Raw genomic sequence first — 27,217 nt, forward strand, 5'->3', positions numbered from 1 at the left:
AGAAGACGTCCGCGTACTGGTGGTAAGGTTTAGGAAGCGCGAAGAGATCCGCGGGGACTTCAGTGGAAGCTACCTGAACACTGCCCTTCAGGCACCTTCCCTCAGAGTCCTTGCTCCAACCCAGTATATTCCCTGAAGCCCAATCAATATGAGGGGAGTGACAACGGAGCCAGGGAACTCCGAGAAGCACCTGGTCGATGCCATCTGGCAAAATGAACAAGGACAGAATCTCACGATGAGAGGTGAGATTGAGAGCCCGAGTGGGGCTGTCTGGTGGGTCACCTGAGATGGTAAAGGTGCACCATTAACCACCCTGATGGTCAGAGGTTGGGGCAGTAACACCAGTGGAATAGCGTGTTTCTGGGCGAAGGTCGAGGACATAAAGTTCCCCTCAGCCCCGGAATCCACGGTAACCTCTACCTCCTAGGTGGAGGCCCCACTATCAAATGTCCCTCGGAATACCGGTTTGGGAGAAAAGGGTTTCATATTCGTCTGACCACCACCTATGACCACTGGACGTGATCGTTTTTCCGACTGCAGAGGACACGTGCTAGCCGAGTGACCAAACTGCCAGTACTGGTAACAACGTGCGGAGCTTCGCACCGGACGAGGCTTGGAGCCGGCGCGAGACACCTCCATAGGTTCGGAGGATGTAAGCTCCTGAGCGGAAGATCTTAGCGGCTCAGTGAAGATGGGAGCCAAATTAACCCTTCTTCTGGATTGCGCACGTTCCAGCCCGCGCTCCGTAAACCAGAGATCAATGCGGGTGGAGATGGCAATCACTTCCTCCAGACTTGTGGGGACCTCTCTGGTTGCTAGAGCATCTTTGACATTCTCTGCTAACCCTCTCCAAAACACAGGGATGAGTGCTTTATCGGGCCACTCTAGTTCGGAAGCCAATGTCCAGAATCGGACGGCATAATGGCTGACCGAGAGAGACCCCTGTGTTAGGGCCAATAATTGGAGAGAGGTGTCGTGCGTGATCCGTGGTCCCAAAAAGACCTGCTTCAGAGCCGCGAGGAACTGAGCAGCGCCCTGAACCACGGGATCATCACGCTCCCACAATGGCGTAGCCCACTCTAACGTCCTGCCAGATAGGAGAGACACAATAAACCCCACCTTAGCCCGCTCTGTAGGGAACTGTGCGGCCAGTAACTCAAGCTGGATAGAGCACTGACTCACGAATCCCCTTACAGGTGACACTGTCACCTGAAAACTTGTCGGGGAGCGGGAGGCGAGATATTGGCTGGATAGGCGTAGATGTGGACACGCGTGAGACAGCTTCTGCGACTGCCTGAGCAGCGGCTACTGTAGCATTCGCAGCTGAGGTGGAGCTCTCGATAGCTGCCAACCTGCTCTCCAGCTGCCGAATGTACCGCTGTAGCTGCTGCAGGTCCGCCATTACTAGCCAGACCCTGGCGCTAGTATAATGTTAGGGACGGCGGAACGCACTAAATATAAATAATAGAAAATGCGTTCGCCGCCCGGGGTCCATCGTGCAGTAGGTGTAACAACCGCTGCTGTGTAATGGCGGACTCGCTATATGGCGGTATACTGCGCTCGGGTTAAACGTCACCCGAGGTGCGCAGAGCGGACTCTGTTAAACTCACAGAGGCGCTTTAGTATCAGTAAAGCATAAACGCCGAGCCTGTTAGCTTCACAGGTCTCAGCTGGCATGCACACACGGTATATGGTCACAGGACACGGCCCAAGGCAGAGGCCGATGTCCGTCTTGACCTACCGTGTGTGCAGCGTCGCTACCGCGGACGCCAGTAAGTGCTGCTAAATGCAGCGCGACGGCAACTACTGCCGCTGTACGATAGTGCCGTGAGGCATGACACCATCGGACGCTAGTGTAGCGGTGCGGTAGGCACAGTGGCGTATGGCTTGCCACTGACTGGCGCTGACTATCCTCTAATTCCCAAGGGTAGCGGTTTCAAATGAGTCAGTCACCAGAAACATACATCCGTCACCATTCACACATCTAGCAAATAATGTCTATACTAGCGCATGGGCGAGTGGCCATGCGGGCCTTTTATAGCCATGCGCTTCCGGGACCTTCCAGGCCTCTGGGATGGGCCAATCAGATCAGGACAAGGATCTGAGCACATGACCCCCTATCTCCACTGGGAGATCGTCTCGTGGCCATGCCCAGTAGCGCGGCGAGAGGACTTAGCCTCTAGAGTGGCTTCCTGCAAATCAGGTTGCGCTACCATTGCTGGTCCAGAGGTGGCAGCAACATCCAGACCCAGAGAGCTGGTCTGAGCAGGGTGCCTGGATCGCTGAGATTGCTGTGCAGGTCCCTGAGAGGTCGGAAAGGAATGGGAGACCGCTGGATGTATGGCTCTGGATTCCTGCTGTGCAGCTGCAGGAATCCGACGCCTAACAATTTCAATTTGAAGCCATCTGTGGTCCCTGTCCATATGCCACCAGTCCCTGAGTCCAGTTAGAACAGATGCTCTGTGATATGCCAAGAGCTTCGGCATGCCCATCCCTCCAAGATCATATGGATAATATAATAGGTTACTCGCTATCCTTGGCTGTTTATGTGCCCAGATATAATGATTGGCCATTTGTTGAAGTAACAGGATATTCCTATTAGGGATTTTAAAAGGGATGCACCTAAAGAAATAGATAATTTTGGGAAGTATTATCATTTTAAAAATATTGATTCTCGCTATCCATGAGGTCATAATATTATGAAGTTTATCAACTCTGATTTAATAGTTTTAGCTAGATTAGAGAAGTTATTATCCACTACATTTTGGGAGCTTGTTAGTGTAAGTCCTAAGTACGGGATACCGTCTGGCATCCACTTAAAGGGGAATCTATTCTCAAAAGATCTGTGCAGTGCATCTGGGACTGCAACTGGATATATCAAGGATTTCATAGGGTTAGTTTGTAATATGATATTTTACCAAATTCCTCCAGCACGGACATGACAGCTGAGAACGATGGCCCAATATTCACACACGAGATTATGACATCGTCTGTATAAAGTCCCACTTTATGTGGTACCGGGCCCACTTTGATCCCCGAGATATTGGAATCTAATCTTATGTGCTCAGCCAACGATTCCATACATAGTGCAAATATAATGGGGGATAGGGGGCAGCCTTGTGGTGTTCCATTTGTTATTTGGAAAATTCCAGACAAGAAACCCGACGACAGTACCCTAGCACAGGGAGTCGAATGCATTGAACTAATTGCTGAAAAGATGGGACCCACAAAGCCAAATTTAGTCAAGACAGCCCATAAATATCCCCAGTGCACCCTGTCAAATGCTTTTTCAGCATCCAGTGATAGGAATACACTGTGGACACTAGAAAGCTCCGCTACCCCGATCAAATCCAGCATTCTCCTTGTACCATCTTTTGCTTCGCGTCCAGCCACAAACCCTACCTGGTCCGGAGAGATCAGTGATGGAATAATCAATTTCAAACGTGACGCCAGAATCTTTGTGAATAGCTTGACATCACAGTTCAAAAGTGCTATAGGCCTAAAATTGCCTGGGACCGTGCGGGACTTCCCCCGTTTAGGGAGGGTAGTGATCGTAGCCTCCAACCCGGGTGTAGACACTTTGCCGGTTTCTCTCCACGCTGTAAATAGACGTAATAGAAAGGGAATCAAATTTTGTTGAAAACATCCGTAATAGACATTTGAGAATCCATCCGGACCAGGGGCCCTATATCGTTTAGTATGGTTTTAGCAAATTGAACTTCTTCCTCAGTGAAAGGGGCATTCAAAAGCGTTAATTGATCTGGGGAAATATGGGGCAGATTGATTGATCGAAGATATTTGTCTATTTCTTGTTGATCAGGTTGCGGAGTAGATGTATCGTCTTTTAAATTATAAAGATGGATATAGTATTTGGAAAATACTTCTACAATTTGATTCGGATTTCTAACAAGCCGTCCATCAGAATCCACTAAATATTCCTCTCTAGATTTCACTTCCCTATGGCGAACTCTATGAGCTAGCAGGGCACCTGCCCTATCACCTGTGTCATATAATTTAGTTTTGAATTTCTTTAGATTATGGGCATATATAGACAGGAAAGTTTCATGTAGTTTAAATCTAATCTGGAAAATGTCTTTTGAAACAGCAAGAGAAGGATTAGACTTATTTGTGGACTCTAAATGGTGTAAGCGGGATATAAGGTCATTTCTGCTTTTTTCCCTTTTACGTTTTAAAAAGACACCTGTTGTAGTAAAATTCCCCTAATCACCGCATTGTGAGCGGCCCATAGAGTCTCATCAGTGATCTCTTTGGAGTCATTTGTCTGGAAATAGTGCTTCAGTTCAGATTTAACCTTTGCAACTACCCCATCATTCAGTAATAATGACGCATTCAATCGCCACCTGAAGATAGAGCTAACCTGATGAGAGAGTGCTAGTTGTAGAGAAATAGGCGCGTGGTCAGACCATGTGATTAGGCCTATGTCCATAGATATACACCTCTGGAGGACAGCACTGTCTATCAAGAAATGATCTATCCTGCTGTATGTACGATGTCGGAAGGAATAGAATGCATAGTCCCTTTCACTCGCATGGGAGTATCCCCCGAAATCGTGATAGTGATATTCATGTGCTAGCAATCTTAGCTCTCTCCGACTTCGCCTTTTTCCTTGTGAACAATCCAAATTTCTATCCATATGGAGATTAAAATCACCACATACTATTTTCCTCCCTTGTTCCAATTCGGAAATTTTTTTGAAAACTTTCCTCAGAAAGAATGTTGTCCCTCATTAGGAGCATAAACAGCCGCAATGGTGTGAGGTTCACCATTAAGGGTGCATACATGAATCAGAAATCTAACCGCAGGGTCTGCATATCTCTGCATACATTTAAAGGCCACTGTATGCTTCACCATAATACACCCCCCCGCCTTCTTATTAGAGTTATTGGTGAAAAATATAGGTGGGAAATGAGGATGGTGAACCCTACAATTATCCTTCTCTAGCAAATGTGTCTCCTGCAGACAAACAATGTCAGCCCGAGATTTCCTTACTTCCCTCCACAACATGGACCGTTTACCTGGGGCTTTTAGCCCTTTAACATTTAATGATAAGATCTGCACACTCATGATTGTAAACGTGGGTGAAATACTTTTGCATAAATGTATATATTAGTTTTGCCTCAGTGGGGTATATACTGGCTGTCACATAATTATATCCTATAAGCATATATTCCATCACACTTAAGCTACCAAAGTAGACGCGCCTGAAAAAAAACAAAAAAGCATCGACAAATAAAAAGAGAAAAAAGGAAAAAATTGTAACACATAACCATGAACCGGAATGCTGGCGGACACCGGGTAATGACTGACATAGGTCGGATGTGGCACAGAATCAAAATCTGCAAAGGGCAAAGTGAAACTGTCACAGTCCAGGAGTCCAAACAGAGAAAGTGAGCTCCGGTCATCCCGACCACGACCCTTCCCTCATTTCAAGCCGGAGTCCAGTCTGGAACAATTCTTTTCTCCCCTGCAGATGGCTGTGTAGGTGGCAGTGGAATCTTCCAACTTGTCAGCTTATCTTCTGCTTGTTTAGGAGATGAACATGTCACCGTGTGACCTCCATACATGATGATCAGTTTTACAGGATTAAATCCCCAATTATACTTAATGTTGCCATCTCTGAGGGTCTTGCATATATGAGCGTATTCCCGTCTTTTAGCCAAGGTTGCTGCTGATAGATCTGGGAATACCTGCAGATTGTTTAGTTCAGTAGGTAATTCAGGAGGTTTCCTCATCTGCTGTATAAATGCATCCTTAGTAGAGAAGAAATGGATACGGGCTAAGGTGTCTCTAGGCAGAGCATGATCTATGTGCCTGGGTTTTGGAATTCTATGAATCCTGTCAATCAGGAGATCACTTGGAGACAGTGTGGGAAGTACAGCTTGTATAAACTGCATGAAGGGGGCTAGGTCTTTATCAGCTACCTCTTCTGGTATACCCCGTATGCGAACGATATTTCGCCTAGATCTGTCTTCTAGGTCATGCAATTTGTCAAGCATATGAACTAGTTCCCCCTTAAGTGCCTCATTTTCATCCACCAGGGCATTAATGGAAGTAGCATATTCCACCATTCTGTTTTCAACATGTGAAGTACGTTCTCCCAGGGAGCGTATGTCCCCTCTTATTTCTTTTAACATGGAGTGCATGTGTGGTAGGGGCCGGGATTGGGGGGGGGGGTCCACTGCTTACCACGTCCGGACGACACAGGCACCAGGCAAAGCAAGGACATGACAGAGGCAGAGTTCACTTTTAACAGTTCCGTATTTTATTCGTCGTCCTCCTGACGACCACAACCACGCACCGCAGTTCCTTACAGTTCTCCATCTCCAGGCCCGGGTACCTGCACCTTTCCTCCAGTCAAAGTAACGTCCCTCGCGGATCTTTCGCTGGGGCTGTCCTAGACCAATCTACCGCCAGCACTTCACCTGCCCGAGGTCGTAGTCCAATCGGTACCCCCGGGGCCTCGTCTGTCTTGCGGTCCGTCGGGTCAGAGCCACCCCCTGACTGTCTCTTTCCTGTCAGTCCCCTGGTCGAGCTCTTCACCGTTCTCCGTTTTCTGTCCTGAGTCTTCCTCTGCTGAGCTCCTCCCGGGACTAACCTGCCTGGAACCCCAACCAGTCCTATTTATCCCCTCTCTCACCGGGAATTCCCCTCCTGGGTTCCTATCTCCCCGCCCCCCATGACTAAGCGTTTCTCAAGCCCTAAGCTTTCTAGGTACTGCACTCTCTTGTCTGTCTTTCCCAGCTATCACCCTGCTGTCCTTGTCAATCTCCGTCCATAGTGCACCAACCGTTCCCTCCTACTTCCAGTCAAGTCGGTCCGTCAAGTCACCTTCCCCACACATGTTCTCTTTTAGGGAGGAATGGATGGAGGCTAAAAATTCCCTCATATCCCCTTTAGTCATTGGGGTAGAGCTGCTATGCCTGTCCCCCTCTGCGTTCATACCTCTTCCAGAGCCTTGTGAGGACATGGAGGACCCAGAGGGGGATGCAGCCGCCATCTTCCCTGAAGCATGTGCAGACCGTCCCTTAGGAAAGAAATCTGGCAGCCGCAGTGCGGAGCTTCTTTTCTGCGTCCTACCGCGTGTCATCATGAGCCCAGTTATGTGAGGCCACCGGCAGTTACTTTTTAGAAGGTCGGGTGCACTGTGGAGAGCTGATATGTGCTGCTTTCGGTCGGTAGATGCTGGAGCTCTGGCTCTAAGCAGCCATCACAGTCTGCATGCAGGCTACGCCCCAATACAGAGTGTTGAATGTAGAATACATTACGTAGTATGTGATTTGCTTACATGCAGTCACATGCTGACTAGACGTGTGCGACCTTGCTTAATGCATTGAGCGAGGCCGCACGCATCTAGTTGGAATGTGGCCAGAACTATGCATATCGCGCACTTGTGGTCACATGACTGACTGCTCCCGGCACCAGAGGATACTCACTGCATGCTGTGCACTTAGAGTGACTGCAGACTTGTGCACTAAAGCCAGACAACTCCTTTAATGATATTACGTATATGCTGATACTGTAGTAGAGTTGGTTGAGCCTTAAATGGGGTGTCCAATATAAATTTTTTTCAACAGTGGAGACTATAATAAAATACTAATTACTCACCCTTTAAGCTGGCAGCATTCCACCTAAGGATCTCCACTTACTTTTAGTGCTCGTTCAGACCAGCAAATAATATGGATAGAGCACTAACCAATGTATCTCAATAGGGCTGTGCAGATGACATTTTTTCACATGTACGGAGTGCCTGGGTGAAAAAAAAATCACGGCATGCAACACTATTCTCTTTTGAGTAACCGATGAGACTCACCCATTCAAGTCCATGGGTGCACAAAAAAAAATCGGAACCCACACAGAACATCCATGAGGCATCCGATTTTTACAGATACTTTCCCAGTATTAACCAAGGAAGCTGTATGTATGTACGTTTTCGAACGTAGATGTATGAAAATGAATGTAAAAAAGGGAAGCACGGAAGAAAATTCTCTGAGTTTTCTGGATGAAACTGGGACAATTTTTTACACTTTCATCTGACCTCGGCTGTAGGAAGAGGAAGACATGTGACACAAGCACTTAGCTGTTACCAATGACGCCAGTTATTGGCAGCTGCCGTCACCTGCATAGACAGCTTCATCTAAGTGAATGGAGACTGCAGGCACCAGGGCATTGAGTGGGAATTTGTTATGTTATTTTGTTTGTCATTTTTCCACAGATTTAGTAGATTTGACGATCTTTTTATGAGGTGTAACACGCACATTTCATTAACACACACTGCAGTTGTTTTTGGACAAGTATCACTCTAGTAATTTATTAAGTATTTCCATTGTGGCCGCCATTACTACTTGAATGCACTGTGTGTATACAGACAAAGAAGCTGTGGATGAGGACACTCAGCCGTCTCTGGTGACACCACCTACTTCTCCTGCAAGGAGTCCAACCAAGGCAACACCTCTAATCGTGTCTCCTTCCAAGTCCTCTGAAGGTACGATCTTGCGGTCAATGTTATCTTGTAGATGGTACGTATGGGTACAGCCTCATAGTCGGACAGGTATAATAAATGATGGGGGGCACCCGCACTGGAGATTAGAAGTGATGAATCAGATTGGAGAGATTATTAGAAAATCTAACAAGCATCCACCTCTAAATGAGTCAAATGGATAACGATGTCAATAAGTCGTGTTTGCCGGGTGACCTGTGGCTTCTCCTTCCATCCCGGTGTGGGGCTTCTCCCTGCTCTGTGGGTTCACACAAGGTCTTAATGAGAATATTACAATCACTCCCAAGAATTCAATCTTTACCTATCTCCTGTCCCTGACCTCCTCCCTCAGCTTTGTCTCTATTCATTGTGATCATACGTTGTCATTGTGTCTTTGTGTGTGTTCCCCCACAATGTTTCCCTTCTCTTTCCATGTGCTGTCTCATGGCAGGAGTCACCTCAGACTCTGAATACCTGTCTCTGTAGTAAGTATAGACGCACTGGCTTGTTATTTTTTTTTTACCCCTTCTGCTTCTGCTCCTTAACGTTTCCTATTCACCTATTTAATACCGAATATTGGTCACCATGCAAAACAACTAGCGTTATGCCAAATCTATATCTTTAATAAAATTAAAAAGGCGACAACACTCACTTGTTGATTTTTTCTTTATACATCTAATTATCTATCTACAGTATCTATCTATCTATTTATCTATCTACCCATCTGTCCATCTTCCTCTCTATCCATTTATCTCTTTATTAAAATACCAGAGATTTCCCTACTCTCAGCATTTTTGTTAGCCCAAGTCTACAAGATTCCATGCCCAGATTTTGTAAAAACCCATTTAAAATCTACCACAACATTATATATGATATACAACTCCATTATGTTATGTATGACGCCCTGATTTTGACAGATTTTTTTTTTTTATTTAGGCAAAATGTTGAGATGTTTCTATGTTTTTGATATATGTCATATAGTAAAATTAAAGTCTTCTATCTATTTTTCCTAGATATTTCTTCTCATTGTTCAGAGATCATACAATGAATTTGCCATATACCACACCCTGGTTTTATCTGATTACATGCTCTTATTTTGCTACAATTTCTAGTTTATCTCACTTTCCTGTTTGTGAATATTCTGACTCCATACCTAGGCTGTGTGTGGGGTGCTTGAGAAGCTATTTCTATGCTGTCTCTATGTGCCGTTACTCACACTAAGTGACTTCATCAGAAAGCTTGACTCAACTGTAGAGGCAGATATGAAGATTCCAGAAGGAGGTTTAGTTTCCAGCTGAATTCTTGTAGATATGCACAAATACAGTAGGTAAAGAATACTTTGCTGAACCAGAGATGCAAGACATTTATTTCTGAATATTGCCCATTAAGGGGTCAACTGGGCTTAACACTCTCCAGGCCTCCTGTACCAATTGGGCCTTCTCTCCTCACTCATACTAATGGAGGTGCTCATTCGTTCATGATCACGTTTATCAGTCTGAAGATGTAGATGTTCATTGGTAAAGTATAAGGGAAAAATATAAGTTCATTGAAAAAAGATAAGCTCCTATGAGAAATTAAATATGCAAATAGCCTTTTAAGAGTGAAAGAGAACTAGAACTATAATGTAATTTCTTGGAAGTAGCAATCCTAAAAGTCAATATCAAGCCTTTAATGAGCCTTACCACTGACTTAGGATAAAAGCCAAACCAAATACACTATTTCCTGACATGTGTTTCCAGTTGTTGGCCCCTCATCAGTGCAAAGCAAGAGGTCTGATTTAGCTGGATGAGTGGCCTCTGATTGAGGCTGATATTGACATTTTGGATTGCTACTTACAAAAGGTGACATTAGGATTCAAGTCCTCGTCCTATCTTAAAAGTCAGTTTAAATATTTAAATTCTCAGGGGGAGCATTACATGGCCTATAATTTTCCTTATGCTGGCTTGTCATGCCTCTCGTCCAGCCAAATCAGACCTCTTGCTTTGCACTGATGAGGGGCAAACACCCCAAAACATACACCTGCAAATAGAGTGCTTGGTTTGGATTTATTCTAAGCCATATGGTAAGGCTTGTTAAAGGGTCACATACTGTATCTATCTATCTATCTATCTATCTATCTATCTATCTATCTATCTATCTATCTATCTATCTAGTTCATGAATCAGATACAATACTCTAATTACTACACTGAAAATATTTTTATTGCATGGTACCCAAATTCTTTTTTGGTATGTCAGCCCCTTTCTAACAGCACATCACCCCCTGCCTATACTCAAAATCTTTTTCACTTGTAAGTTGAAGAACAGTATTTGCATTACATTTTTTTCTGACAGGACCCTCCTAAAGTGCATGTTGTTGTGATGTGATGTCTAATGCCACAGGCACAAAACGGCTAATGCATTCCCTTTGAACTAACCAGTGCAGAAATAACTTATTAACTGGGAACCATGGTGTGCATATTTCTAGCTGCTTGCTTTGAAAATAGAGCTTGAAATTGTGGTGGTTTTTTTGTGTGTAGCGGCAGTGAATCTTAACATCACTTTACAGTTACAATTTTACATGTATTTTGCTTCATTTTTCCAGGGCTAGATGTAAGTTACCTTATGTCTGAGCATATCCAGACCTGCATTCAAAATTGTACTGGGCTCCTCGTAGTTTTATATTTGGAAATGTTTCTCGTTCATTTTTCCACTCTAATAAACAGTACCTAAATATTGCAGTAATGTACAGAACTCCAAAGTATACTAGATTAACTCAAGAGGAAAGAGTTTATGTACAAAGATAAAGAATTAAAATAAATCTTTAATAAACATAATTAAAATATTCCAAGTATATAGTGCTAACGCCAAATCAAAGCTGCAAATCCGATTAAACAGTCTAGGGAGACCTAAGTTCATCTTAAACACATTAGTGATGACCTCATTGACATAGAAATATGTTAAATGCTAGATCAAAAAATGTAAAATGCTGCTAAAAAGCAGGCTAAGTAAATACTGCATTTATTATAATCTATATAAGGTGCTTTTTCACATATTAGGTGCTAAAGCTTTGCACATAAATAATATACAAGTGGTAAACCAGTGTCTAAGTAGAAAACATTAACATCAAGTATACGCAAATGCAATGCATAAACTAAAACCCCTTAGGGTTTTAGTTTCACTTCATCACACCTCCTGATGAAGTGACTCTCACGAAACGTGCGTTGGGGCGGCGGGAGCACCTGCATCAGACCTTACTCATTGGTGTAAGTTCATCATCTTTATCATGTTTGAACATGCTTATAATGTCTTTGCACTTTATATTTGAAACTAAATACCCTAATGGGTTTTAGTTTATACATTGCATTTGTGTATGCTTGAAGTTAATGTTTTCTACTATTTTGGACACTGGTTTAGCACTTGTATATTATTTATGTGCAAAGCTTTAGCACCTTATATTTGAAAAAGCATCTTATATAGATTTTAGTAAATGCAGTATTTACTTAACATGCTTTTTAGCAGCATTTTACATTTTTTGATCTAGCATTTAATATATTTCTATGTCAATGAGGTCCTCACTAATGTGTTTAAGATGAACTTAGGTCTCCCTAGACTGTTTTTTCGGATTTGCAGCCCCTGATTTGGCGTTAGCACTATATACTTGGAATATTTTAATTATGTTTAATAAATATTTTTTTTAATTCTTTATCTTTGTACGTAAGCTCTTTTCTCTTGAGTTAATTCATTTTTCCACTCTGTTGCACTGTGGGAGATGAAGGGTATATACTGTCATGTGGTCCCGATGTCCTAGGGACAGTGACCTCTTCCATGGTGCATTAAATTTAAAGATCTCAGCTGGCTATGAACCGTGATGCAACTTAGAGGGTTTGTCCGGTCTTCAGCTACAAGTCTGCAGTCGCCGTATGTGACTGCAGACTTGTTAATCTTCACATCTCTTGTGTTGTGAGGATTCTCCGGTGCCAGCATCGAGAGCGGGTGGTCACATGACTGCAAGTATGTGATTTGCATACTCCTGGCCACTTTCTGACTAGACTGTTTCTTGCTTCACCCAATAAACTTGCATTGAACGAGGCTGCGCTCTTCTAGTCGGGTTGCTGCCGGGAGTGTGCATATCACATACTTGCAGTAGCATGACGGCCCGCTCCTGGCGCTGGCTCCGGAGAATCCTTTCAGAGTGCAGTATGCACAACGTGGGGATTATTAAGTATGCAGTCACATAGAGTGACTGCAGACTTGTAGGTTAAGGCCGGACAACACCTTTAAAGTGTACATCCATTGTTAAAACTGCTAACATGTCATAGGAAGAACTACGAAGCATGGTGACTGGTCTGTGGTATGAATGAGTTCTGGAGTTCAGAGGGACTATTAGGTGCAAGTGTTCTCTGTCTAAAGGGAGCGTGCCAGCATGCACTCAGCAATCTGCTGCTTCAGAGGTGCATGAGCAGGAAGTCAGACAATAAGAATCAAAAGAATCCCGGGACTCGCGTATCTTCAGTGCTGTGTGTTTTTTATTTTAGCATATACTATACATTTTAACAGGCCAGTTAACAATACAGTGGGTACGGAAAGTATTCAGCCTCCTTTCAATTTTTCACTCTTTGTTTCATTGCAGCCATTTGGCAAATTCAAAAAAGTTCATTTTTTTTCTCATTAATGTACACTCTGCACCCCATCTTGACTGAAAAAGAAAACAAATGTAGAAATTTTTGCACATTTATTAAAAAAGAAAAACTGAAATATCAGATGGTCATAACTATTCAGACCCTTTGCTCAGTATTGAGTAGAAGCACCCTTTTGAGCTAGTGCAGCCATGAGTCTTCTTGGGAATGATGCAAGAAGTTTTTCACACCTGGATTTGGGAATCCTCTGCCATTCTTCCTTGCAGATCCTCTCCAGTTCCGTCAGGTTGGATGGTGAACGTTGGTGGACAGCCATGTCCAGGTCTCTCCAGAGATGCTCAATCGGGATTAGGTCAAGGTTCTGGCTGGACCAGTCAAGAATGATCACAGAGTTGTTCTGAAGCCACTCCTTTGTTATTTTAACTGTGTGCTTAGGGTCATTGTCTTGTTGGAAGGTGAACCTTCGGCCAAGTCTGAGGTCCAGAGCTCTCTGGAAGAGGTTTTCAGCCAGGATATCTCTGTACTTGGCCGCATTCATGTTTCCTTCAATTGCAACCAGTTGTCCTGTCCCTGCAACTGAAAAACACCCCCATGGCATGATGCTGCCACCACCATGTTTCACTGTTGGGATTGTATTGGACAGGTGATGAGTAGTGCCTGATTTTCTCCACTCATACTGCTTAGAATTATCACCTGAAAGGTCTATCTTCGTCTCATCAGACCAGAAAATCTTATTTCTCATAGTCTGGGAATCCTTCATGTGTTTTTAAGCAAACTCTATGTGGGCTTTCATATGTCTGGCACTGAAGAGAGGCTTCCATCGGGCCATTCTGCCATAAAGGCCTGACTGGTAGAGGGCTGCAGTGATAGTTGACTTTGTGGAACTTTCTCCCATCTCCCTACTGCATCTGTGGAGCTCAGCCACAGTGATCTTGGAGTTCTTCTTTACCTCTCTCACCAAGCCTCTTCTTCCGTGAATGCTCAGTTTGGCTGGACGGCCAGGTCTAGGAAGACATCTGGTGGTCCCAAAATTCTTCCATTTAAGGATTATGTAGGCCACTGTGCTCTTAGGAACCTTGAGTACTGCAGAAATTCTTTTGTAACCTTTGCCAGATCTGTGCCTTGCCACAATTCTGTCTCTGAGCTCCTTGGCCGGTTCCTTTGACCTCATGATTCTCATTTGGTCTGACATGCACTGTGAGCTGTGAGGTCTTATATAGACAGGTGGGTGCCTTTACAAATCAGGTCCTATCAGTTTAATTAAACACAGCTGGACTCCAATGAAGCAGTAGAACCATCTCAAGAAGGATCACAAGGAAATGGACAGCATGTGACTAAACTATGAGTGTCTGAGCAAAGAGTCTGAATACTTATCACCATGTGATAGTTCAGTTTTTCTTTTTTAATAAATTTGCAAAAGAATGCAGCTAAAAGTAGCAGGATGTCAGTTCATCATCAGATTCATCAATTTGTCTCCCTTAACCAATCATCCTCCAAGAACTGTGAGATCACCAAGCTCAATGCCAACAGCAGCTGGAATACTGTAAAGCACCAAGCATCTGGTAGTGGTGGAAACACATTCTCCAGCCTGATCGTGTCCATGCTTTATAATATTGTACACTCATGAGCCTATCTAAGTATGGTAGAAATCAGGGAAACAATTCCTAATTAACTGAGTAGGAAAATTCGAGTTTGGTGGAGCTTAGTTGTTCAATTGCAATGTGGAAATTCAGCCATAATGTTGCTGATCTAGACGAGGGTTTTCTGGATTGGCGAGTGAGAGCAGCAATGGTTCGGTGCTAAGAACTTAGTAATGCCAAAAACAAATTCAGTTTTATGGAAGACGGTATGAAATCTTTTATTGCAGCATATTTTGATGGCATCTTCAAAAAAGTAGGGTTGTGGCAGGAACACCGAGAACAGGAGGCAGATAGCCCAAGAGTGAATGCTGCAATTTGGTGATGTGGACTATTATCAGGCGGCTGTGGAGTAAAGATGTGGATCATGACTGATGTGAGACATATTGCTGATTATCACCTACTTTAGGAACCAGAGAAAAACATTCTGGAATATCTGATAGCTCATGGGAATATGAAGATGAGCAACCAAAAGTCCCTTTATTACACGCAATGATATAAGCACTGACAGGCTCCTGTCTGCAGCTCCATTAGATGTGATCATGGAGACACTTTATTAACCTCTTAACCCCTGGAGCTTTTTTCAGTTTTGCGTTTTCGTTTTTCACTCCCCTTCTTTCCCGAGTCATAGCTTTTTTATTTTTCTGTCAATATGGCCATGTGAGGGCTTATTTTTTGTGGCACGAGTTGTACTTTTGAACTACATCATTGGTTTTACCATGTCGTGTACTTGAAAATGTGAAAAAAAAATTCCAAGTGCGGTGAAATTGTAAAAAAAGTGCAATCCCACACTTGTTTTTTTGGTTTGCTTTTTGCTAGGTTCACTAAATGCTAAAACTGACCTGCCATTATGATTCTCCAGGTCATTACGAGTTCATGGACTCCAAACATGTCTAGGTTCTCTTTTATCTATGCATGCCGAGCCGACGTTTTTAATGATATCTCCAGTGTGTAGATACCATCTTTTGATCGCCTTTTATTTTGTTTTAATGCAATGTCGTAGCGACCAAAAAAACGTAATTCTGGCATTTTGATTTTTTTCTCGCCGCGCCATTTAGCGATCAGGTTAATCCTTTTTTTATTTGATAGATTGGGCGATTCTGAACTCGGCGATACCTAATATGTGTATGTGTGATTTTTTTTTTTTTATTGTTTTATTTTGAAAGGGGAGAAGGGGGGTGATTTAAACTTTTATAGTTTTTTTTGTTTTTTTCATACTTTTTTAAAACATTTTTTTTTTTAATTTTGGCATTCTCCAATAGCCTCCATGGGAGGCTAGAAGCATCCCATACTTGATTGGCTCTGCTACATATAGGCGATGAGCAGATCGCCTATATGTAGGAGAATTACTGCATTGCTATGAGCGCTGACCACCGGGTGGCACTCATAGCAATGCGGCATCAACAACCATAGAGGTCTCCAGAAGACCTCTGGTTGTTATGCCAACGCATCGCCGACGTGCTATGCCCGTCATTGGACTTTAAGGGGTTAAAGATGAAGTTACAGGTCTGTGAGAGCCAGAAATCTTGCGTGTTTTTAGGTGATCAAATACTTATTTTCCACCCTAATTTGCAAAATAAATCTTGCCAAATCTGACAAGGTGATTTTCTGGATTTGTTTTCTCATTTAGACTCTTATAATTGTGGTCTACCTATGATGACAATTACAGGCCTCTCTCATAATAATAATAATAATCTTTATATTTATATAGCGCTAACATATTCCGCAGCGCTTTACAGTTTTTGCACACACATCATCACTGTCCCCGATGGGGCTCACAATCTAAATTCCCTATTAGTATGTCTTTAGAATGTGGGAGGAAACCGGAGTACCCGGAGGAAACCCACGCAAACACGGGGAGAACATACAAACTCCTTGCCATCTGCCATTGTCCTTGGTGGGATTCGAACCCAGGACCCCAGCGCTGCAAGGCTGCAGCGCTAACCACTGAGCCACCGTGCCGCCCTCATCTTTTTAAGTGGGAGAACTTGCACAATTGGTGGTTGACTAAATACTTTTTTTCTCCACTGTAAGTGCAAAGTGACAGGCACAGACATATACAGAATGTACTGCAACTTTCCAGTAAGTGTTTATCTCACTCTGGTGCTGAATTCACAAGCAGGCAGCTCAGTACTGCTGTTCAATGTCCCCTATGCTACTTTGTTACATGTGCTACATAGAGACTGGAGAGCAGGAATCCCCCATGTTTGTATGTGCTGTACATGGAAGACATGACAGCCAGTATTTTACCCACTAGGCCAGAGACAAATGGTGAAAAATCCAAGATGCAAGTCATATAATGGCCAAAAATAGTGTTATTCCTCATGCACTCACACGTGACAGCTTCTTCTTAAAATTCACCGGAAACAACAGGAACGCTTGACGCTACTACTCATATTCAGTAATTGGTTGGTCATATTTTTGTTCTGGTAAATTTGGATGACTACTGATGTATTGGGGCCATGACACTGCTTTCCTGGTAAGCATGGCTAACTGTGTAGTATTACATCCTCTGTTCCTCTATTGCTGTACAAATGGGTAGATTTTCCATTCCAGATTTGGGAGCATATGGTAGCCCTAGTGGGAGCTGTAGTGACCACCATCTTGATTGTCATGTAGCTGTCTGAAGATCCCCCCCAATTTGCCAGTAAATAATTATATACCCAGCAATAGTTGGAACTAATCTTTGTAATCATTTACTTTGTGTTTTTGTAAAGAAGCTGAGAAGAAGGAGTCTGTCCCCGGATCTACTGAAGCCACAGAAGAAAAGGTTCAACCAGCTGTGGTGCAAAACGGCAAAGAAGAGGATCAACCTCCTCAGGATGAGACACCTCCTAAAGTCACTGACACCCCGAAGGGGAAAAACGAGACAGTGCCCAATGCCTCTCCAGAAGGTTCCCCCACTAAATCGCCTTCCAAAAAGAAAAAGAAGTTCCGCACCCCATCGTTCTTAAAGAAAGGAAAAAAGAAGGAAAAAGAGAAGGCTGAGTCTTGATCTCCCGATTCATGAAACTGTTCTGTCACATACGTTACACCGGCTCCTTTGCTTTTCTGGCTGGGACAATGGAGGGAGCTACATCTACTACTGCTAAGTATGGACTCAAGAGTATAATGGGCATGCTAAGTCCTGAAATGTATTTTATAGGGGATTTGTACTGTTTGTGCTCATACAGAATGGCATGTCCATTGACTCTTGGGACAGATACCCGCTTAGCTCAAAAACAAAAAAAACATTTTTATAATGTTAGACGGCTTCTTTACACACTCCATCTACGACAACATAACTGGTTTTGTGGATTTTTTTTAAATTTAAGTTTATTTTTGGAGTATTTATGAGTGGAATGTGTTTATTTTAATCATGTGAAAGTGTTGAAGGTGCTGCCGGGGGTCTGACCTGAGAAAAGGCGCAATAATACGAATCAATAAGTCAGTTCCACATGCTTACCTGAATTCTGTAGGGCAGCACTTACCATTTTATTCCTATTGTTTGATTATCTACTTTCTATGTTTACGGTGATGTCTGTAGATTACTTTGGTTATAGCACTTAGACATACAGGAACTAGGGGTTATAAATACAATAATGCCCCTTGAAAACAATTTAAAAAAAAAAAGACTCATCTAATGATTGTGAAAACTTATCTGAACCCCATGCAAATGTGTCAGCTATTGTCTTTAATTGATCAGCAATCTATGTGTGGGCTCTCCGCAGCCACCATATGAACCAGTTATGGTTCAGACGCTGAGTGGAGCAGCTCTCTCTCCCCTATCAAGCAGCAAGCTGACCTTCTCCCAGCCTATCTACTGCTTGTAAATCAAGAATATTATTTTAATAGGAAACTTAGGGAACTGGGACCCCAATGCTGGGCTCCTCATCTACTATGTACCATTTATTGTGCAGGACTTCTCATACAGGATGAAGCCCTGATGGGCCCTGACTGGATCAGATGCCCGATATGCACGTCTCTGGTCAGGGCATTCAGCATGTGCTTCTCTGGTCAGCAGGAGAAAATGTGGTTTTGATTGTCTGGATCAGAAGTTTCCAATCTTCTTTACAATATATTTACATTACACTAATATACTGAATTTTGTATTTTTATTGCTTTCAACCAACTTACCCACGATAGTGGGAATTGGGTACAATTACCCCCCATTTGCATCCAGGCAATACAAATACCATGGAGAGGGTCATACAAGAGAATCAGCCACCTTTCATATGTGGGGTCTCAGTTGCCACGTATCCCTAATAAGTGAGATCTTCACACAGGGGGCATCGTCCTCAATAACCTTCCTTTCCCCACCATGAAAGTGCTGCCACATTAATACCATCCTGTCAGCCCTCAACAGGGGATAATGTACCATGGAAATGAACAATTTGCATCTTTCACCTGCCAATGATCATTTACATCTATATGACGAAAGTTATGTATGGCAATGTTGTTTCCTACTGTACATTACTGCCATATGTGAACGCATCCTTAACAGAAGTGCCATGCTGAGTTCCCTGGGCGCTAACAGGTGCCACTAAGAAGGAAGGACCCCATTGCCGTGTTAATATGAGGTCTGGAGTCCTTGTGTTTTTATCGTTAGCCCCCAGTCACAACTGATAAGAGAATTGATACCATTGATTTATATGGGCAATGTGTAATTCTCCAGTCCTCCTCTAGTAGCGCTGCAGGGAAATCCAACACTTACTGCAATATTTTCCTAGCTGATTGCTGGGGGTCACAGTAGGGGTAATTTTTTATTTGATTTTGATTTGCTTACTATCAACGTGAAAAATTCACTGAATTCAGACCTACGGCGTTTACGGGGTCCCTAAAAAGAAAGGGCCAAGCTAAATCAGTGGGAACCTTTACAAAACACCTTTCTTCAAAGAAACTGCATTATTAGCAAAGGGTTGCTGAATTGGTTGGTGGGTGTAGAGCGAAATAATAATTAAAAAAAAAAGACCCTTCTGCCCTAGGTGACACAACCAAGATCCATAATGGCGTTTTTTTTTCTAGAGGGGTCTCTTAAATTATTCTGTCCTATAAAAGGCAGCTTCACTTTGAGTCCATAGTTTCCCACTAATAATAGCTGAGACATTGTAATCCCACCTAATAATACACTACATGGCAACCCAATAATCCCCAAGGTGGTTGCCTATGTATATGCATGTATGTATGCACGTATTAGGAAACACAAAGGATGCAGAGGTGTGAGGATGGTGCACATGAAGGAGGAATCTCAAGAATCCAGATTACTCTGTTTACACATTTTATAGCTTTCAATTTGTAGCTTTTGGGACCAAACCGTAAGTGTCCTGCACGCCCTTGTTTTTGTAGTGAAAGTTTACATCACATTGGTCTCCAGATACATGCATGAGACAAAGCGACTGCGCGGCTTGTAAAACACAGGCGTTTTCCACAGCTCAAATTAATGACATTTGCTAGCAATTTGTTCAAATATATACCTGTATTTACTCGGAACTAAATAATTAATGTCACTATTCACCTACTGATCACCAGACTATTGGCCGCTCGGTTACTTGTTTGCCAGGTCCTTTTTTTTCAATTTTTTTTCCAGCGATGTTAACAGGATTTCTGGTTGAAAACGTAAAAAATAAAAAATTACATCTACGTCTTAAGGTTCATGCAGACGTCTGTACAAATCGATCTGATCTCGAACCGCAATGCATGGACTGGCCGCGGCTCTCCCATCCTGAGCATGACAGCCTCGTGGAAATACAGCCAGTCCGTGCATTTGCGATCTGTGCTCGTACTGATTTGTATGGACGTCTGTATGAGCCCTTACAAGGAATCTGTCAGCAGGAAATGACTGCTCAGACAAAGCATAGGGGCTGTATGAGGTGCACCCTAGGTGTAACCAAACAGTTCTCTGTACTGTAACGTAGCGTTTGTCATTCAGGTAGGGGATACTCGATGGCAGCCGATAAATCAGGTCTGGCACAGGTTTCTCAACATAAACTCAGTCCATTCGGTTTATTATGCAGCATAAACCATCAAACAGCAACAGAAAGTTCATATCAACAGCATAGCGTCCATGACAGAGCTCCCCTCTGTTAATCCCGTGGTCACACAGGCTTTGCTATGTCCGGTACACAGGCTCTCTAGCCTCACAGTTACATCCCTTGTTCGGGTTACCTTCTCATAGCTGCTTCTCAGTGCAGACGTTCATTCCCTCCATGGAACTCTCAGACATATGCAGCCATTATCCACAGCCTCTCCACATGCTGTCATGAAGGCAGCCACGTCAGCCCAGACGAGACCTTCCATACGGACCAATCGGTACTGCCCGTCACACTGCCACTTGCTGACATTCTTCGGCCATCTGCCATGTCACTACTTGGAGGAACCCTTCGGGACCTTACATCTTGGGTTGAAGGTGGCCGCCACCTGGTGTTCCATACCTCTCTGTTGATCCGCAGATGGTCGCAGCCTCAACTGCTCAATCTCTTGCAGGTACCTCACTCTATACTCCAAGAGCATCCAAAAGTTTCTCAGGCTTTCCAGGGAGCCAACCACCATGATGGGAATCCTACTCTCTTCACTGAATACCTGGTCTTCATCATCAGGAGGGATCCTCACCACACCGGAGATATTTACAAGGTCTTGCATTACCTTCCCAAGTATTCCAATGATTCTCCCAACCAGACTTTTGGGTCCCGGAATTACATCTTTCCGCAAACCCAGCCGATCCATAGCCTCCCTTGCTAACTCTAGGCGTTGAGCAGCTTTCACATTACTCCGCCTGACCAACTGTTTGGCGTGGAGACATTGCAAATGCATCTCTTTCAGGACAGCTACCCGGTTTGCTGTGTCTTCCCTGGCTGATATTATCATCAACTGCTGAGTCTCAGGTGCCCAGTGCACCTTACACGCTTTGATGGTGGCATCCTTAAAAGCCTCATGCACACCTTCCTCAGCACAGGCTTCTTGCAAGTCCTCGGGTACCTCAATCACAGACTTGAAGGTCGTGGTCTTGATCTCTTCCTGGACAGAAGGCTCTGGCATTACCACGGACACTTCCCTCACTACAGTTGTCCCGACAGGGTGACTGTCTTCAGTTCTTAGCTCACAAACTTTATGAGATTTTATCTCTTCATGATCCTTTGCCAAGATGGATACTGGCAGTTCCGTCTTGTTATCACTCGGGCTCGGCGGCTGTAAGTCTTCGTCCAAGCTCTCCTCCCGCAGAAGACTTCTTACTGTTTCTTTGAGCTCCAAGACTTCTTTCTCGAGCTCCTCGACCTGGTGCTCGGCCATTTGCTTCAGGACTCTTTCCCATTTGATATGTTCTTCCATCTCTTCCCTAAGGGTCTTGTTCACGTTTTGCCACGTTGACAGGTGACCTCTGAGCTCAGAGACTTCCTTCTTTAGCCCTTCTATTCTGTGCTCCCTTTCTCTCTCAGAGCCACAGTCACCCCCAGAGTCTGAGTCACCCCGACCTGCTGAGTCATCCCTCCAGTTACCCATTAACCGTGTGAATACTTCAGCTGTCTTATCAATCAGGTCAACGTCATTCCTGTCACGAGACGTCAGGTCCATCCGTACCCCTTCCGGTCACTTCTACCTCTGACCTCTCCACGTCAGGAGCCGTCACCGTCTTAATATCTGTTAGCCCAACAGTAGAAACGTTTCCAACCTCCTGCCATATGTCATCAAACACGACAAAGTCCCAGCCCCTCTCCAAGGCATACACTAAGTTTGGTGGTATACCGCCACCTTGGCACTCAATGCCTCCGGAGCCCTCAAACATTACTCTGTCTACCGCATAGTTCACAGTGACCCCATGTTTACAGCGAACCTGGACCATTTTCTCTGTCAGACAGAAAGTGAGAGGAATTCCTGTCAAAGTCACCTGACTCTTTGAGTCCAACCGTCCCGAGACTCCTTCCCGGTGCAGCATCACGGTACACACCTGCGGCACGTCATCCGTAAAGAATATCCTACATTTTGACAAAGTCATACACACACTGCGGTTCCCCAGACAAACCGGCCCCTTTCTGGACCACTCCGATTTGGGTCACCGCCCCCCTCTGGGACTCCACCCCTTTTTGGGCCACCACCCCGATCTGGGTCACCCCCACCCCTGGGACTCCATCCCCTTTTGGGCTACCACCCCGATTTGGGCCACCACCCCCTTTCGGGATTTCCCCATGTCCGTTCTACAGGTCTCCTTAGACCACAGTTCAAACACAACAGTTTGTCTCTTGGGCGCGTACTGGCCCTTTAAGTACGATACCACACAAGTTCTTGCTGGCACCACCACAGCTCCTGCTATCACCGACACCTCCGGCTGCCGCTCACACACAGCTACTGGTGTCACCTTCGTAACCTCGCCGAGTTACAGCAAGCCGCTTGTCCCCTTTGTAACCCCGCCGAGTTATAGCAAGCCACTTGTCGCCTTCGTAACCCCGCCGAGTTACAGCAAGCCGCTTGTCACCTTCTTGACTCCCCTGAGACACCGCAAGCTGAGTTGAGACAAGAGAAGAAAAAAAAAAAAACAACACACAACTCACGTGTCCTGTCTGTGTGCTATTCAGGATGTCCGTCTCCTCCTGAGACCATCCAACACACAGGGCGCACCGGGTGCTATTCAGGGAGACGACCCTCCTCCCAGGGTTTCCCAATACACCGGCCTCACCAGGTCCAGGGGCTCAGCGGGTGCTCTTCAGGACATCCGTCGCCTCCTGAGACTGCCCAACACTCACGCCTCACCAGGTCCAAGGTCACAGCATGTGTTCCAGGGATCCGATTTTTCTCCCAGAACCTCCCAACACTGACCCTCCAGGACCTTTGCACACTGAACCCTCCAGGTACACAGTCTTTCTCACTGACTCAGGTCAGTACAACACAGACACCTGTCTGTTACCTGTGTCGGCCACACAGGTTCTCGGATACCTCTTATCCACAGAGGCACCCTATAGCAATCACCAGTCTCTTTCTCTGATCCCGGTCAGCACATCACACGGTTTTCACGACCGTCACCTGCCAGCCGCGCAGGTTCTCGGACCCCTCTACCGCAGAGGTGTCCTATAAGTCTCTTCCACTGACCCCAGTCCGCATATCACACGGTTTCAAGACCGTCAGCCCTCCTGGCTCAGCGTTGCCAGCACTGCAACATGTGCTTTTGGAAACCGTTGCCCTGAGCAACCGAATTTTGCAGTCCTCGTCTGTTGCCCCTAGCAACAAGGCTACAGCACTGCCCTTTGCACTTCTCCACCAATTGTAAGGTCACTACACCACAGTACCTTCCTACCTACTTTTCCTGCCTCTATCTCCACCCCCTCTTCCTTGATTGACAAGAGGCATAGAAGGTTGGAGACAGTTGGAAAACAAGTGGGAGGGAAAGTGCACTGAACTGTTTGGTCACACCAAGGGTGCACTGAAATCCTCTGCTATTCTTCAGCAGTCATTTTGTGCTGACAGACCCCCTTTATTGTACCATTTGCCAGGTTTCAGATCCACTCCCTTGAAAACAAAGCTCCATCACTGGTGTTCTCATACAGACAGAGAGCTTCCTTCCCATCTCTCATTTAAAGGGGTATTCCCATCTCCAATATCCTATCCCAATATGCAGTAGGTGTAATAACAATAATATTAGCAAATACCTCCAATTAGACATGTAGTATAGTTCTTCTGATTCACTTTGTCGCGTGCCACATGTGCAGGGCATTGCAGTGGCTTAGGTATCCATGGTTACGACCACTAAAAGTTAACTGTCACTATATGAGTGGTCATAACCATGGATACCAATGCTCTGCACATAGGGTAAGCGACATAGCGAATTAGAAGAACTATTCTACTGTATATTTCTAATTGGAGGTATTTGCTAATATTATTATTATTATTACTACACCTATTACATGTTGGGATAGGATCTTGGAGATGGGAATACCCTTTTAATGATGTAATTAAGGAGTCCAGGTGTCAGACAAAAGCCCCCGTCACATATAGAGATCTCGTTAGGGAGATCGCTTCTGAGTCACAAGTTTTGTGATGCAACAGCGATCTCACCAGCGAGATCGCTGTGTGTGACACTGACAAGTGACCGGCCCCCCTCCCGGGTATCGCTGATCGTCCTGGAAATAGCCAGGACATTTTTTTGATCGCTGGTCTCCCGCTGGCCAGCACGCATCGCTGTGTGTGACAGGCAGGAGACCAGCGATCAGCGCGCTGGTAACTAAGATAAATGCAGGATTTCTAAGCACCGGGCGGTGCTTAGAAACCCTCTGTGTACCTTAGTTACCAGTGCGCTGATACAGGGAGCTGGTAACCAAGGTACACATCGGGTTTCTAAGAGATGCACGCACCTTAGAAACCCGATGTGTACCTTAGTTACCAGCTCCCTGTATCAGCGCACTGGTAACTAAAGTACACGGTGACGCCGCGCGCTGTGCTGATCACTGGTGAAGCTGTCTGTGTGACTGCTCACCAGCGATCATGTAGCGACTCACCAGCGATCCTGACACATTGATATCATTGTCGGGATCGCTGGTGAGTCACTATGTGTGACGGGGCCCTTAGTTCCTTAGATAAGCCATCCACCTCCTGTGTCTTAGTATCAGCTTTGTCAAAGCTATGGAAGTTACCCAGTCAGCCGCTATCTTCACATCTCCGGGAGGAGCTCCTTGGACCACAGACGGGGGTCTGAAATCTGGCAAAAATGCAGCAGTCAGAATAAAAGATTATTAGTAAATGTTATTAATTAAAAATTAGACAACAATAAACTTTTTATGTCGCTGGAAAACCACTTTAAAACAGACCTGGTCACAATCAACCCTTTGGCTGTCCATGCTCGCGGACAATGAAAGCCAGGGGGCTGGAATTAAAGTGTACCTAGGCGCCTGCTTTGGACAGTGTGTATCTGACCTATGTAGACCCGTGGACCTGGCCTTCCGATGCAAGTCATGTGTGCACACAATGTTGTGACGCTGTGTACTTCTGCTTTAAAGGGAAGCTGCCAGGTGATTCACGCTTCCCAAACCGCGGTCAGCATGAATCGCAGCCTGCCTGCCCAATCGCAGCCAAGTATATTATTTTCTGAAATGCCCTGGTGTTACAGAGAACATATACTTTAGAGATCTGGCTGGGGACTAGTCCATACCGCCCCACCCATAACTGGTGATTGACAGGAAGCTCTCTTGTGTGTTCATAGGGAGAGACTTGTCAATCACCCGCAGCAGTGCTGGGATGAAGCAGCGAGGGACAGAGCCAGACTAGTCTCCAGCTAAGGAGAATGATATACCTTTAGGCATGAATTTCCTGACTGACAGGTTCCCTTTAAGCATAGCATTTCTCTACATACCATGGAGACCATCTGAAGGGCATACAGAGAAGATCCCATATGAAAACTCACAGTGGAGCAGCCCTTCAAATATGGTGCTCAGCTGCCACTGAAACACCATCATCTAAAACTGGTCACCAATTCTGCAGACACCGGCTAACCTAAGTCAGGTTATGCCCTTTGAGGAAGTGCAGTTTGGACCAGGTCTTCATGCCTCCAATAACAGTGACGTTGTACTTGCCAGTTACTGATCTGATATTAATTAATCAGTTTTATCATATAAGCGACTGCTTTGCCCGCGTGTAGGAAAGAAGCGTATAGCTTGTATGCTAGAACTGTATCTCGCTGGGGTTCTGCCTTAGAAGTTGATACGAATTGCTTGAATGCTCTTCACTTCCTCTGCGCTCGGCACGTGCCGAGTGTCTCGCTAAATGATTTGCAGTTTGCGCAATTTCACCTACCCTTTGCCTAATTGGGTTATTACTGTGTCTTTTCTTCCACTTGTCTGACAATCTTAATATTGGTGTTCTTTAGTGTCTCGCTCCTCTATGTATATAAGCCTCCACAGACGACATGACCTTGCTATTGTGATATCTAAAGACAATGTAAATACGTTCTCTTTTACTGCACGGGCATCGCGCTGTCTTCATTCTTTGAGCCTCTCTTTCCTGCTGTACCTGCAAAATAAACTGAATTCACAAGCTTAGCGTCATCTTTTTTTTTCTCAAGTCTTTGGGGTGAAATATTTAGAAAGAAATGGAGAAAATGTGGAATTTAGACATGCTTCAAGAGCACCTTCTTTCACATGCCATGTACAGGACACAGCTAGTATGTCAAAGAAGATGCTATGGTCAGATGAGGCCAAAGTAGAACTTTGGGACTAAAAGCAAAGTGCTATGTGTAGCAGAAAAGCAAACACTGCAGAGCAACCCTGCATACACCATCCCCACCATCAAACATGGTGGTGGCAGCATCATGCTGTGCAGATACTTTTCTTCAACAGTGACAGGGAAGCTGGTCAGAGTTGATGGGAAGATGGATGGGGCTGAATACAGGGGAAACCTGAAGGAAAACCTGTTAGAGGCAGCAAAAGACATGAGACTGAGGTTTAGGTTCACCTTGGACAACAACCCTACACATACTGCCAGAGCTACAATGGGTGGTTTTGATCAAAG

The 27,217-nt window shown here is 44.7% G+C and overlaps 1 protein-coding gene across 5 annotated transcripts in view; it reads left to right on the top strand.

Moving 5' to 3' along the window:
- The window catches only part of ADD2 (adducin 2), a 170,366-nt gene extending 143,623 nt beyond the window's left edge, over nt 1-26,743 (top strand). For 4 of the 5 annotated variants that reach the window (XM_073569075.1, XM_073569074.1, XM_073569071.1 and 1 more), the window contains 2 exons: nt 8,387-8,503; nt 17,470-26,743. In XM_073569075.1, the coding sequence (XP_073425176.1) occupies nt 8,387-8,503; nt 17,470-17,747 (395 nt within the window). In that variant the 3' untranslated portion in view covers nt 17,748-26,743. The remainder of the gene's footprint in view (nt 1-8,386; nt 8,504-17,469) is intronic. The other variant, XM_073569073.1, reaches the window with a different exon arrangement.
- Nucleotides 26,744-27,217: the final 474 nt, after the last annotated feature.

This window comes from Dendrobates tinctorius, unplaced genomic scaffold, assembly GCF_039654945.1.
Source record: "Dendrobates tinctorius isolate UK_male_01 unplaced genomic scaffold, ASM3965494v1 ptg000022l, whole genome shotgun sequence".
In the NCBI taxonomy this organism is placed as follows: domain Eukaryota; kingdom Metazoa; phylum Chordata; class Amphibia; order Anura; family Dendrobatidae; genus Dendrobates; species Dendrobates tinctorius.